The sequence below is a fragment of the Hylobates moloch genome, unplaced genomic scaffold (assembly GCF_009828535.3).
Source record: "Hylobates moloch isolate HMO894 unplaced genomic scaffold, HMol_V3 SCAFFOLD_8, whole genome shotgun sequence".
Lineage (NCBI taxonomy): Eukaryota > Metazoa > Chordata > Mammalia > Primates > Hylobatidae > Hylobates > Hylobates moloch.
The window spans coordinates 84,232,399-84,247,786 of NW_026652283.1; the positions used below are offsets into that span (position 1 = coordinate 84,232,399).

At 43.4% G+C, this 15,388-nt stretch overlaps 1 protein-coding gene across 1 annotated transcript in view; it reads left to right on the forward strand.

Moving 5' to 3' along the window:
- The window catches only part of CDCP1 (CUB domain containing protein 1), a 64,901-nt gene that overhangs the window by 16,029 nt on the left and 33,484 nt on the right, over window positions 1–15,388 (forward strand). The window contains exon 2 of the mRNA XM_032161831.2: window positions 12,469–12,678. Within this exon, the coding sequence (XP_032017722.1) occupies window positions 12,469–12,678 (210 nt within the window). The remainder of the gene's footprint in view (window positions 1–12,468; window positions 12,679–15,388) is intronic.

Consider the following 15,388-nt stretch of genomic DNA (forward strand, 5'->3'; position numbering starts at 1 on the left):
CAACATAGGAAGACCCCCGTCTCTACAAAAATAAAAACAAAAAAATTAGCCAGGCATGGTGTAATGCGCTGGTGTTCCCAGCTACTCAGGAGGCTGAGGTGGGAGGATTGCTTGAGCCCGGGAGGTCAAGGCTGCAGTGAGCTGTGATTGTGCCATTGCACTACAGCCTGAGCAACAAAACGAGACCCTGTCACTGAAAGAAAAAAAAAATGAAGCATACCTTCCAATTCTATGGCTAGCTTTGTGAATGTACTATTGGTTTCTAATGCTAGACTCTGTCTCTGCTAAAAAGGAAGCCTTGACACACTAGGAGGCTCCTCCCCTTACAAGGCCCAGGGGCAACACCTGTAAGCAACTCCCCCGAGCATAACTCACTGCACTTAGGGTTCAGATCATGAGGAAGAACCAACAGGTTTTTCTCCTCAATTTTCAGAGTTGTGCAAACAACAATTTGTTGTAACAAGAACCGTGAAGCCCTGCAAGAACCTAGTACCTTGAGGGCAGAGACTTTGAATCATCTGTGGATGAGACCTTATGCCCAGGACCTTATAGGCACAAAGAGCGACTCAGAAGGGGTTTGGTGTATGCCCAGAAGGATGGCAGGAGAGGAGCTTCTCAGCATCCAAGAAAGTTTCACATAGCTAGCAATGGTTTTTCTGAGTTTTAAGAATTGTTTTATTGTGGCTGGACACAGCCTCAAGCCTGTAATCCCAGCACTTTGGGAGGCCAAGGCAGGAGGATCGCTTGAGCCCAGGAGTTCAAGACCAGCCTGAGCAACATAGTGATACCCTGTCTCTACAAAAATTAAAAAATTAGTCAGGCGTGGTGGCATGCGCTGGTGGTCTCAGCTATCCAGGAGACTGAGGTGGGAGGATTGCTTGAGCCTGGGAGGCCGAAGCTGCAGTGAGCCACGATCACACCACTGCTCTGCAGCCTGGGTGACACAATGAGACTATGTCTCAAAAAAAAAAAAAAAAAAAGTTGTTTTATTGAGACTTAAGTATACAAATCTTAAGCTATAGCTGGATAATTTTTAGGGGTGTGTGTGTGTCATATTGTGTGTGTGTTTGTGTCTTGTTACCAAGATTTGGAACATTCTAGTACTGCAGAATTTTCTCTCTTGCCCCTTTCTAATCGCCTGCCCACCTTCCCCACCCCAGGTTCACTATTCTGACTTATACAAGCACAGATTGGTTTTGTCTTCTTCAACTTGATATAAATAGGATTTATATCAAGTCTTTTGTGTGTGGATTCTTGTTTAACCACCCCCCTGCTGACTTTTTGTCAGAAGAACTTGAACAACTATTTAATCTCTGATGGCAAGGTTGGACCATTGGAATGAGGTACTCTGGGGGGAATACTAAAGACACTGGAAATTCGGTAACTTCTAAATATTTAGCAGGTGAGAGAGGGGGGCTGTGGGCCTTTGCCTGTGTGTCCCTGAGTGTACATACAGATGGGTTTTTTAATCCACTCCTTTGATTCTTCTCCAGCCATCCTTGTGATCCTCAGTGACTTTCATGGTCCTCGTGACTCACACTTCAAGGTCTAACAAAATAAATCTTGTTAACATTTCATAAAATGTTAATGTGATTTAAAGTAGCCTTGTGGCATTTTAGCATCTTGCATGAATTATTTACAGTGGTCATAAGCTGAGTTATATTTGTTATTTAATTCTGCAATTCCCATGTTCAAAGTCTGTTATTATGCAGCTTTCTTACCTCTGTGGTCCTCTTGGAAACCATTCCTCCACCGATACGGTGTGATTCAGTCTGGAATTAAATGTTAACGTCCGTGTTTTGGATTGACAAAGAGCCTTAAGATGGCCTCAGTCTCAGAGGGGTTTATACGCGGATGTGTCTATTTGCTACAGACTGTGATCTAGACTGTGACCCAGACAGGGCCACCTCTCTCATATGGCATGTGTCTTTGATCATAAAAGGGAAAAACGCAACAGATGAGTTTGGATGGTTCTATGCAAACCTGTCACCACTTTAGAAAAATGATTCAAAGCATAAGCTCTGCAGACAGTGAACTGCTAGCATTGCTTTTGAGGAATGGTTCAGTTACTTTAGAAAATAAATAACTTGGCCAGGCACAGTGTCTCATGCCTGTAATCCCAGCACTTTGGAAGGCCAAGGCAGGTGGATCACCTGAGGTCAGGAGTTCCAGACCAGTCTGGCCAATATGGTGAAACCCCGTTCAACTAAAAATACAAAAGTTAGCCAGGCATGGTGTCGGGCACCTGTAATCCCAGCTACTCGGGAGGCTGAGGCAGGAGAATCGCTTGAACCTGGTAGGCAGAGGTTGTGGTGAGCCGAGATTGTGCCATTGCACTCCAGCCTGGGCAACAAGAGCAAGACTCTGTCTCAAAAAAAGTAAAATAAATAAAAGAAACAACTTGCATCATCACATATCATTTTCTTTCTTAAGGACCTTGGGAATTAAGAGTAGGGAGTGAATGAATGTACAAAACAGTCCCGTGTTGATAAACTGTTCCACAAGTTGGATTGACTAAGCGTGCACATGGTTCTTTTTAATGTTGCTATTGGAACTTAGTTTTACTCTCTTCTGTAATTAATCTAAGAGCTGTGGAAATAGTAAACTATTTTAATGGGAACTATGTGTCTCTCTCACTGAGGGGGTGGGACCCTGATGTTTCTTGAGCCCTGAGGTCACTGGATGTAAGTCTGGAAGTTGGAGCCTAGCCTTGTTCATCTTTGTATGCCAGCACCTGGCATGACAGTAACTCATGGCAAAATGATCTTGAGAGATGTGGCCAGAGTCGGCCTTCATCAAACATTTTGCAGCAAGTTGTCTCTGCACTTCCCACCTGCACCGTGCATGCCTTTGTCCTACTCCCTCGGGCCTTCTTCCCTGCCCTGACTTCCCAGTGCAGTCCTGTGTCCCAGGCCCACTGCAGGTGGGAGGTTGTGCTTGATCACTCCCCAGGTCCTTTCTTGGTAACTAGGGTCTGTGTCCAGTATTTCCTGGGTGTTAACTGATCACTGCAGTGTTTAGTGTGGTCCTTTCCTTTGGAGAGCCTATAATGGTAGAATGGCAGGCAAGTTCTTATAGCCACCTGTGCCACAGTATCTTCATTTGGGAGGTGCACCTGCCATTGGGGTTGGGGAATGGGATGGTCACCTGCCTTGCCACCCATCCCTTTCTCCAGACCTGCAACAGTAGCCTGAAAGCATTTCCTCAGCTTGGCCTGACTGCTGTACCCTGCCCCAGCTTCTTTCTAGGGGAGTCTGGTAAGCAGCCATCATTTCACATCCCTTTACTTCTCAGAAGGAGAATGAGAGATTTGCCCTGCTGTCTTGACAGGCTCTTTCCTGAAAGCAGCCATGGGAATAAGGTGGAAGGAATGGGGTGGGGAAGGGGGATTGGCAGGTCTTGGCAGGTCCTACTTGTCTTCCAAACCAGTGGATGAAAGGCTTTATAGCTCAGACACCCAGAAGGACAGGCGGGGGTCTCTTTTAGGAAGAAGCATTTCCTGCCAAGCCAAGCAGAAGCCTGGTTGAAATTGACTCAAACTTGCATCGGATTTTCCCATGGGTCTCATTGACAGCTGTCTAAAGAAGTGAGTCCTGCAGGCCAGGGCTTCTATAGCATGCGTTTCTGCTAAAACTTGGCACTGGCCTTTCATTCCCAGTGCTTTGTTCTAGAATCATGGCTGCTTTTCTTTTGCCACCAACTCGGCCACATTAACCTCCCATGCCCACACCCCCCGGGCAGACCTCATGAAGCTGTGGAGCCATCAGCAGTGGAACCATGCCAGTTCCCTTTCTTAGAACCTTACAACTGGCACTGCCAAAAAAGAACAATACAAAAGAACAACCACGCCCCAAACATTTCAGATTCTGTGGAATTTAAATCTTAAGCTTAAATTCCAACTATACTTTCAAATTACTTTGACATGAAGGAGGATTTGCAATAATGCAGTGTGCTTGTTGGACCATTTAAAACAAATATGTTTTCCTTTTGATATCCTGGAGAGCCAGCAGCTTGGAAATACTTTATTCTACCTTGATTGACTTTGTTGGTAAGAACAACCCACCATCATCAGAAAGTTCCTGGTTGTGTGTAGAATTCTTTGGGCGGGGCTAGCTCTGCTGAATAGTCATTTATCATGCCCCGGGCACCAGTGTCAGAGCTGGAGCACAAAACTTGTCTCTACCTCTTATTAATCATATATGCCTGGGTACATTACTTAACCTGCCCAAGCCTCAGTTTCTTCATCTGTACAATGGGGATTAATATTAGAACCTACTTTATGGAGTGGTTGTGGGGATTTATAAATATTTATAAACATATGCAGGGGGCTGCCTCATATTAAGGAATCATTAAATGTTTGTTGTTGTTACTATTTAGACAGGCCTGGTGTCTAGATTCCAGAGGTTTTTCTCCTATCCAAGAGAGAATGATTAGCCCTTGAAATGGCAATTCATGTTCTAGTTCTTTCTTATGTGAAGGTGGAAATGAACTATTTCCAGGTAGGCAGATCAGTGGTCTTCCTGTTGTTGGCAAGACTCAATTAAGTGGACCCGGCCAAGTCAATGACACATGGATTTTGAGTGTCTAAACCAGTTGTCTCTCTATGCCTTTAGGCCTCACTGCCTCAGGTCCACTGGACTAGGGAGACTCCAAGTTTGGCGATGTGACTGTCTGGCACCCCCACCCCCTCCCATAGCAGACACTGTTAGAATGAATTCTGTTGGAGGTGACCCCCCACTTCTTGGAATCAGCCAACAACTGCATTCACTTAATAAGAATGGCAGTTTCTGTCACCTCCAGGGTAGACAAAAAAAAAAAGAGAGAGAGAGAAAAGGAAGGAAGGAAGGAAGGAAGGAAGGGAAAGAAAGGAAAGAAAGGAAAGAAAGAAAGGAAAAAAAGAAAGAAAGAAAGAAAGAAAGAAAGAAAGAAAGAAAGAAAGAAAGAAAGAAAGAAAGAAAGAAAGAAAGAAAGAAAGAAAGAAAGAAAGAAGAAAGAAAGAAAGAAAAAGAATGGCAGCAGTTCCTCCTTTTCTGCTAGGTAACTTGACCAGCCTTGGCAGCTTCTATGACGGCAGCTCAGTGTGGTACCCTGGGTAGGTGGAGACTGCAGAGGTGCCAGGGTTGAACCAGAATGTCCCAGCTGCCTCCTGAGCTCAGCAAACTTGGAGAAGTGAGGTCACTTCTCTGGTCTCAGTGAGGGTGCTGGAGTCACATGCGTCAACACGTAGAAGGGCCTATTAATAGCCAATGATCAGGGCCAGGGCCATGGCTAGGTGAGGCAGATAAAGTGTGCAGAATTTAAGGAGGTACTCATACTCGCCTTCTTAAGTGGCACCGCCCTGACAGTGAGTGCCTCCTTAAGGTTTGCCTCTTCAGTGCCTTGCCTGCCTTACCTAGTCCCCACCCAGCCAGCCAGGACTGTAGGCTTTAGACTCAGAGCCAAACTGCTGCTATAGTTGTCTGCTTAACACCCTTCAATGGTGCCCCATCACTGCTAGTAGTAGTTGTAATATGCTGTCATCGATAATATCAACAATACTAACAGCCAATATTGATTGACTACCTAGCACCATTCTAAGCACTTTGTAGGTATTAACTCATTTAGGCCTTACAGGAATTTCATTATTATCCTGTTTGCAGATGAGGAAAGTGAGGCACCAAGAAGCTAAGGAATTTGCCCAAGGAAGCACATCTGGGTGAGTGGTGGAGCCAGGAATTGACCCTAGACAGTTTGATTCTAGAATCTGTACTCTTCACCACCACACCAAGCTGCTAAGGTGTGCTGGTCTCAGTGGGTGAAGCCCAAACTCCATGGCCAACAACCAAGCCCTTTCCCTCTTCTCCAGCCTCCTCTACCCACCCGAACAAAACTCTGGCCAAATCAAACTCCCCAGAGTGGCTCCAAGGAAGCCATGATTTTCATATCTTGGCATCTTTGCACCTGCTATTCCTTCCATCTGTCCTTCCTGACAGTCATCTCACAGTTCCTGGTTGGCACACTCATATCCATTCTTTAAGGCCCATCTTAAGTCATACCCCTTCTGTGAAGCCCTCCTTGACCACCACCCCCAGATGGTTGATAGCAGACCCTCAATGTCTTCAAAGTACCTTGAACTTCCCTGGTTTCCTAAAATTACTATCTGGGTCTAATAAACAGATAGACAGGCAAATGTCCATTCAATGTATGTGAATTCAACACTTGCTCCCTGCAGGGAATAAAGGTTGGGAGAAATCATTTCAATGGTGTGTGTGTCCCCTGGGGTGGATATGAGGTAGGGTATAAACTTGCCAATCTGCTGGACATCCTGGGGCTCTCATGGTGTGCACATCCACAATTTAATGAAATATATTTTGCAAACCTGGCCCCTAAAAGCATATCATGACTTATCTGATGCTCAGTCTGAAAAGCAGGGATCTGCTCCATGGATGGAGGAAACACCAGCTGCTGGACTTGTTTGAGAATGGAATGTTGGTCTGCAATGTGATCTCTTCCTAAGAGAGGACAGGGCTATTTTGGCCATAAGTGGAACCTGACTCACATGCAAGCCGTGACTGAGCAGCCACACACTTCTTGGTTTCTGAGTCTACCTCCCTTGGCATCCTGGGCACTCCTCCAGGGCACCATGCATCTTAATATGTGTCTCCTGGTGCCTAGGCTGAGCCCAGCCCTGGCTGGGAGCTGCTCAGTCCATCTTCCTTGGACAGAGAAGGTGAATGAGAGCCAAGTCCCACAGGCAACCACACCCAGAATTGAGGCAACTTGTTCCAATTCGTCTACAAATTTTAGACGGGTTGCCAGTTATTTTGCCAGTCTTTTAAACTGTATTTGACAGTTCTGGGAGAAAAATGACTTCCTGGTGTTTATCATGTGGAATTCCCTCCCCTACATTAGTTTCCCTTACTAGAATCGAGAATTGCAAAGAAATAGGATGGCAGGGAGAAGAAATAACAGGGATGTGTGATATGGTGATTAATGAATGGTGAATCATGAATGATGATTAAAACAAATGGAAATTCTTCCCCCAACCCTGCCTGCCCAGGAAGGAGCTGGTGAGGCAGATACTCACAAAGGTGTCCTAATAAGGAGAGGTCAGGAGGCAGGCCAGCTGAAGAAAAGAGCTGTGTGTGACTCAGGAGCCCAAGCCTGTGCCTTGTAAGGTTTTCCAAATGCCCTAAGCCCAGGAGCCCACGCACTGCTCTAGTGAAAGCTCGAATGCCTTTCAGCCCGTAAGGCCTCAAAGTCACACCCGAATCTGGAGCATCTCTGAGTTTCTCTGAACCTGGGTAATGATTTTCTGAAATATTAGACCAATGAAATACCAAATTCCTGGGGAGGCAAAAGAAAGAGATGTGATCCAAGCATTTGTGATCAAATAAGCTGACAAGTTACTCTACTTAAGCAGTGGGGATTTTACCACTGTATTTATTGCAGCGAAATAAGTGCCTCCAGAGTGGTAGAATTGGTGGGGATCAGGAGAGAGTCCACATTTCAAATATGTACGAGGTGTTGAATCATTATCTTCTTGCTCCTGTTCACCCCTTCTAGCTAACTTATTTATCAGTTAGGATGAGAGGGACCATTAAAAATGACAGCCATGTGAGTGATGTGTCCTTGGCTGTGACCCTAGAAAAGAGCCTATAATGAAAGTCATCTCCTCCTAATGGAAAGGTAGCTAAATTCAGCTTTGCCTATCATGTGTCTTTAGCTTAGTTGTTTCCTCTGAACTATGAGCTGGACACCAGGTGGGGATTACTCAAGCCCAAATTCTCTGGTCTGGTACACCAAAGAATAGTTACAAACTACAGCTGAACAGTAGAACGTGCTGGGTTGATCATCTCAGCCAGGGCAAAGAAACATATTAAGATGTTAAACATCTACCAGGAGTGAGTCATTTAACCCTCGTAAGGTTTCATCTTCCTTGATTGCAAAATGAGTTTGTGTGAAAGATCCTAAATAAAAATAGAAACATCAGAAGTAGCATTAGTAATTCATGAAGGAAGGACTGGTATATTCAATGCTTAGAGTTGGAACAATGGGCTCACCATATGGAAAAAAAATAAAAGTGAATCCCTACTTCTCACCATGGACCAAAAAAAAAAATCCCTACGTCTCACCATAGATCAGTACAGATTCCCAGAGCCCTTGTTACACCTACTGGGGCTTAGAACTTTATCATAGACCATTTGTAGGCCCTTAGTCTAGGCTATTAATTCCCTAAGGGCAGGGACTCTGGCTGTTTTTATCATTGTCATTTGCACCAATTGTGTCCCTAGAATAGATTATGAACCCAGAAAATGTTTGTTGAATGAATACATCATTTCCAAAATTCTTTAAAAAATGAATTTCTAGGCCAGGCGCAGTGGCTCACACCTGTAATCCCAGCACTTTGGGAGGCCGAGGTGGGCAAATCACTTGAGGCCAGGAGTTCAAGACCAGCCCAGCCAACATGGTGAAACCCCCTCTTTACTACAAAATACAAAATTTAGCCAGGCGTGGTGGCACACCTGTAGTCCCAGCTACTCGGGAGACTGAGGCACAAGAATGACTTGAGTCCCAAAGGCAGAGGTTGCCAAGATCACGCCATTGCACTCCGGCCTGGGCAACAGAGGGAAAGTCTGTCTCAAAAAAAAAAATTCTAAAAGAGATTATACATTTTTCTGGCTGGGCACAATGGCTCACGCCTGTAATCCCAGCACTTTGGGAGGCCGAGGTGGGCGGATCACCTGAGGTCAGGAGTTCAAGACGAGCCGGGCCAACGTGGTGAAACCTCATCTCTACTAAAAATACAAAAATTAGCTGGGCATGGTGGCACATGCCTTTAGTCCCAGCTACTCGGGAGGCTGAGGCAGGAGAATAGCTTGAGCCCAGGAGGCGGAAGTTGCAGTGAGCCGAGGTTGCGCCACTGCACTCCAGCCTGGGCAACAGAGTGAGATTCCGTCTCAAAAAAAAAAAAAAAAGTAGAGATTATACATTTTTCTTTGACTGTCATTATAAAAGAATAGCTTGCCATATACCCAGAATTATTTTGGGTACTAACCTGGCCAAACAACAGAGAAGAACTGAGTGGAGAGATTTTGGTGAGATCAGCTTTAGTCTTCTCTGAATCTAAGTTAAAGAGATTTAAAATATTACATATACCTAGGCTCCCCCCAAAATATTAAACCATATTTTAACTGTGGTAATGATTATTCTTTTATTAATTTATTACATGCCTACTTTGTGTAAAAGCATGATCTTTTGAACACTCTTTTTCTTTTTATTAAGGTATAGCTTACCTAAAATAAACATCAATTTTAAGTGTACAGTTTGATGAATTTTGGCATTTGTATACGAGGTGTAATCACTGCTGTAGTCAAGGTACAAAACAGTCCCCTCACCCTACACAGTCTGCTTGGCCCCCTGGTACTCCATCCCTTCTCCCCATCTCTAGCCTTAGGCAATGCAGCTCTGTTTAGTGTCTAGCACTGATTTAAAATAATGATCACAGGGGCAGGAATTTTTAAATAAAGGGTAAAAAAGCTGACAGAGGGGAAATGGGAATAAGAAAGAAATTGGTAACATAGCTAGGCGGGCTGTAGCCTCAGATTGGACTCAGCTTCACTTAATGGTGAATTAGCCCAACTTGGAGAGACTGAGTGCTCCAAGAATTTTTTTTACAAATAACACAGACGTTTTCATGATTACAGAAAAAGAGCACGAGAGTTGTAATATACAGCTCAGATATAAACCTGGCAACTGGGTTTCTGAACATAGATCTGGATTCATTTTTAATCTGACGTCTTGAAGAGCCCGTCAGCCTCTGAAGATTCTAAATGGCCACACTGCTTGAAGACCAAGCATTTGAGTAAATAAAACTTCTGCCTCTGAGAATGTATTCTCTCTCAAGTTATTAATTAGAAGATGCATAGTCCCTTGTTCTTGCCAGGATTTATTAGCCCAAAGTAAAATATGGGAATGGTGGTATGTCTATGAGAAATTAAATGCGGTAAAGACAAGAACACAGGGACTAATAGTTTTATATGGAGCTGTTTTGGGGCTTGAAACATTTTGTCTCCTCGTGGGGATCAGGCACTGTCTTGGTCCTGGGGCTACCACTAAAAAATACAGGCAAGTTCCTGCTGCCTCCTGTAGGAGCTCACGGACATCAAGTGCAGGGTTCAGGATGACTGAGGTGGCGGGGGGAGGAGCACTTTAGGTGGGCTGGTCAGGGAAAGCCACTCTGAAAATGTGACCTTTGTCTGAGACCGGAATGACAACAAGGAGCCAGCTTTTTCTAGAGAAAGCACTTTTGGTGTCAGGACCAGCACATGCAAAGGCCCTGAGGTGGGAAAGAGGTTGGTATGTTCAAGAAAGAAGGTAAGGGTGGCCTGAACACAGTGACTAAGGTGGAGAGGGTTACACGCAGAAGCCAGAAAGACAAGAAGTTTTGCCCCAAAAATGGAATCCTAAGCACTCTTGTAGTCATAAAACTGGCCATGACAGTGCCCTGGTGCCCAGAGAGATATGTCACTTCTGAGCAGTAGTTGGGAATTCTTCCAGTTACAAAGTCGCTTCCTACTTACTCAGGTAATGGTCATAGATTCAGAGCTGGCAGGGAGTGTAGAGTTATTCTAGCCCCACCCCTTCATTTTACAATGAAGGAACGGAGGCCCAAAGAGGGTAAAGTTCATACCTGAAAAACCATTCTAAGTGAGGTCAAAAGGCAAATGATAAACTGGGGGAAATATTTACAGTTCATATCACAGGTTGGGAGATGAATTTCCATACTATAGAAGGAGCAGCTGGCCAGCGGGGCTGGAGCAGAGTGTAGGATGGAGAGAGAGGCACAAGAAGAGGATGACAGAAATCCAAATGTGTGATCACATACAGCTGCTGAGCTGTGGGAATACAGCATGCTCACTCATGGCAGCTGGCAGAAGTACATCCAGTCTTGTGCAGGCTAGCAGTTTTGGTAAAATGATAGCACATGGCTCGTCCAACACTGAAGAGGACTCAGATGTCATTCAGCAGGTGCATGGATAAATAAATCATGGCCTATTCTGTCAGTGGAATAGTACTCAGCAATAAAAAGGAGGAAACTACTGACCCATGCAGCAGCGTGGGTGAATCTCACAAGCACGCTGAGCAGAAGCAGCCAGCTACAAAAGAGAAAGTACTATAGGCTTCCATTTGCATGAAGGTCCAGAGCAGGACAAACTCATTGACAGTTTTCTAGGACTTGGAGTGGAGGCTGACTGCAGAGGGGCACTGAGGGAACTTTTGAGGGTGAGGAAAATATTTGTATATCTTGATTGTTGTGGTCACATGAGTGTATACATTTGTCAAAACTCTTAAAACGAGTGAGTCCTTTTTAATGTGTGTAAATTACTGTCAATAAGGTTGATTTTTTAAAAATAAATTTTTACAAGGAGGGAAAAAAGAATCGATGGGAAACAGAAGCTTCTGATTAGATTGCTATTCATTCACTAACTGCTTATCAAGCACCATTTGTGTGCCAGCACCATTTGTGTGCCAGCACCATAACAGATCCTGACCAGCTGTTTGTACCAGAACATGGTGCTACATGAACTGTGAGCCCCTAGCCTCCCTCCACAGGATTCACCTACAGACGATCCTCCCATCATCCACTGTTCCCAGGCCATCAGCTGCCTGGAGACTCATAATCAGAATCCAAGATAGGGCAGGGGCAGTGGCTGCTAAGGAGAAAGTGGCTCTCCCTTCTTGGTCTAAGAGCGCTTAATCGATCAAGCAAAGCAAATGGGAAGGAGATTGGGCTTGTTTGTGAACCAGAGCCCTACTCTGACATTTGTACAATTCTGTTTAATAACCAACTCGCACCTCACTTGCTTGATATTGTTTGCTCAGGTGTTTTTACTAAACCCCAATCTGAGATAATAACATTGTTTTGCTCTAACTTTCCAAGTTCATTGATACAATATGATTACGTCTAATTTCTGCAAATGTTTTTCTAGCCCCCACTACCATACGTACATACATATGTATGTATGTATGTGCTGGGCATATAAAGCACCCAGGGCAAGGGACAGCAGCTCTTTGCAGATGAATGTGTCTCCCTATGATGGATGGTTTCTGTGTGTAGACTTTGTTCTACAGTCATGTTGAGAAAAGGTGTGGTGGTTACTCTGGTTGTTATTTAATACTGCTCAGATGGGATATCTAACAGCATACTGCTCAAGACATCTAGAATGCAGTATAGTGTTTTCAATTTGTAGAAAAATTAATAATGCAAACAAGAAACACATGTCAGTGACCAGCTGGCAGCATCCTGGTTCTTTTTCATTGCTAAGGTCGGAACTGTCATTTTGCACCATCCTCCTTCTCAGAAAAGGAGGGAAGGAACAAAGTTGTCAGAGAGGGCATCCTCTCTGAACCAGATTGGGGTCGGGGACCACAGCAGTTTGCAGACCTAAATCATCCTGCTCACTTCATTTTCCTTCCTTCCTTCAGAAGCTTTTGAGATTGCTCTGCCACGAGAAAGCAACATTACAGTTCTCATAAAGCTGGGGACCCCGACTCTGCTGGCAAAACCCTGTTACATCGTCATTTCTAAAAGACATGTAACCATGTTGTCCATCAAGTCTGGAGAAAGAATAGTCTTTACCTTTAGCTGCCAGAGTCCTGAGAATCACTTTGTCATAGAGATCCAGAAAAATATTGGTAAGTAGGCACTTGTGAGCTGTTTGACAATGTCTTTTAAATGTCTCTACACCTCCCTGCCTGTATTTCCCATGCTAAGTCAGTCTCTAACGCTAGAGAGCTGAGATCTATTCTGAAACTCTACAGTTTTTTAATTTAGCTCTGATGTGGCCAGTTAGAGTTCTAAATGCGTTACACAGCTTAATTTGTTTAATCTTTAAAACAGCCCTATGAGAAGTTCACAGAGAGAGGAACTTGCCTAAGTGGACACAACTAGTAAGCAGCAGATCAGGAGAAGAACCCAGGTACTCTGGCTTTCAAGTCTTTGCACTTAGCCACTGTGCACATGGGCTCTGCAGGCAGCACTACAGAAGCCCACAAGCTACAGATCTTCAGGTCTGTGATGCTCGTCTTGTGTGCTGAAAATATCTGGCTGATATGGAAGACAAAAGAATCAGAAGGTTGAGGAGAGGCCGGGCATGGTGGTTCACACCTGCAATCCCAGCACTGAGAGGCTGAGGTAGGCGGATCCCCTGAGGTCAGGAGTTCAAGATCAACCTGGCCAACACAGTGACACCCTGTCTCTACTAAAAATACAGAAATTAGCTGGGCATCAAGACTAGCCTGGCCAACATGGTGAAACCCCGTCTCTACTAAAAATACAAAAATTAGCCAGGCATGGTGGCAGGCGCCTGTAATCCCAGCTACTCGGGTGGCTAAGGCAGGAAAATCCCTTGAACTCAGGAGGCACAAGTTGCAGTGAACCCAGAACACACCACTGCACTCCAGCCTGGGTGACAGAGCGAGACTACATCTCAAAAAAAAAAAAAAAAAAAAGAAGTTGAGGAGATAAAGATAGAGCAATGGATCCATAAGACACAGTGGAAGAGACAGCTGCTTTGGAGAATGATGGAGCTGGGTTTGGCTTCAGGCTCCAGGGCTACTACTCATGTGATCTGATCACATGACTTTAAGTGAATTATTCAACTGCTTGATGCCTTAGTTTTCTAGTCTATAAAATAAGGATTATTGCACCAAACAAGAGAGTTATGAGGATAAAATAAAATAATGGATTGAAAAATGGATGACACATAATACTTAAATAAACTATAGATATTTGGTTTTATTATTCATAATTTGAGCTTGGGATAGAAGATTGACATAGGAAATAATAATAATTAGGTAGGGAAACATGCATTTATAATTTCTCAGTCATTTTAAGGGAGCCATGTCAAATAGGATGAATAGATGTATTAACAAGAATGAGAGCACTATTTGTCATCCAATCAAAGCCATACCTTAGGAAGAACGAATTCAAAAGTAAAAGGAGAAATTGAAGTACTAAAAATCAATTTTAAAAACTACGTTTAATGACTAATACCAAGACCTGGTTCTCTGCAGACTAATTAAATAGACAAATCCCTGACTAGTCTCATGAAAAAAGAAAGAAAATACAAATATACAGCATTAAAGGTATAAAAGTGGACTTAACAATATATACAGAGACTGTTCCTAAAATTGTAAGAGACTCTGTATAACGTTTTCATCGTAAATGTGAAAATCCAAAGGAAGTGGATGATTTTCAAAGAAAACATAATGGGCTGGATTGACTCATGGAAAGGTAGGAAAACTGAATAAATAACCAAGGAGGGGATTGGAAAAAATGCCAGAGACAGGGGAGAACAGTTTGAGTTAGTTAGAGATGATTTTACAAGTGAGTTCTATAAAACTTCAAGGAGCAGATAATTTCTGTGATATTCAAACCATTCTAGAGGCAGGTTGGCAAACTTCTTTCAGATAAGGTCAGATAGTAGGTGTCTTAGGCCTGTGGGCCAGGAGGTTTGTGTCACATCACAGCTCCTCAACCCTGCTATTACAGAATGAAATCTGCCATAGACGATATACATAAACCACCTGGCAAATCAGTTAATGTGATGTTTTGCATTATTAGGTTAGAGAGGAAAAAACTACGTATGATCATCTCAATAGATGATTTTAAATGTCTTTTTTTTTTTAACAGAACACTATAGCTCCTCAACTCTGCTATTACAGAGTGAAATCTGCCATAGACGATATACATAAACCACCTGGCTAATCAGTTAATGTGATGCTTTGCATTATTAGGTTAGAGAGAAAAAACTATATATGATCATCTCAATAGATGACTTTAAATGTCTTTTTTTTTTTTTTACAGAACAGTATGAACATAGATTTTAAATGTCTTTCATAAAACACTCTTAGTAAATCAGGAATGGAAGGATATTTTCTTAATTCAATAAAGAGCGTCTATCAAGAACTGATAGCAAATACCATATTTAACTATCAGACATGGCAGCATTACCAATAAAACAGGCAATAACATAAGGAGGCTTATATGCATGCCCTTGGTCACCATTATTCAGAATCTCTAATTAAATATATAGAGATTATCTTAACAAGTACATAAAGTATATGAAGCAAAATATAAAATTTTGTTGAAAGACAAAAGAGAAGACTTAAATAAATGGAAAGATATGCCATGTTCCTTGATAGAAAAAATAAATATTTTTACAAAAAATTAGCCAGGTGTGGTGGCACGTGCCTGTAGCCCCAGCTACTCGGGAGGCTGAGGTGGGAGAATCGTTTGAACCCGGGAGGCAGAGGTTGCAGTGAGCCGAGATCGTGCCATTGCACTCCAGCCTGGATGACAGAGTGAGACTTCATCTCAAAAAAACTAAAAAAAAAAAAAAAA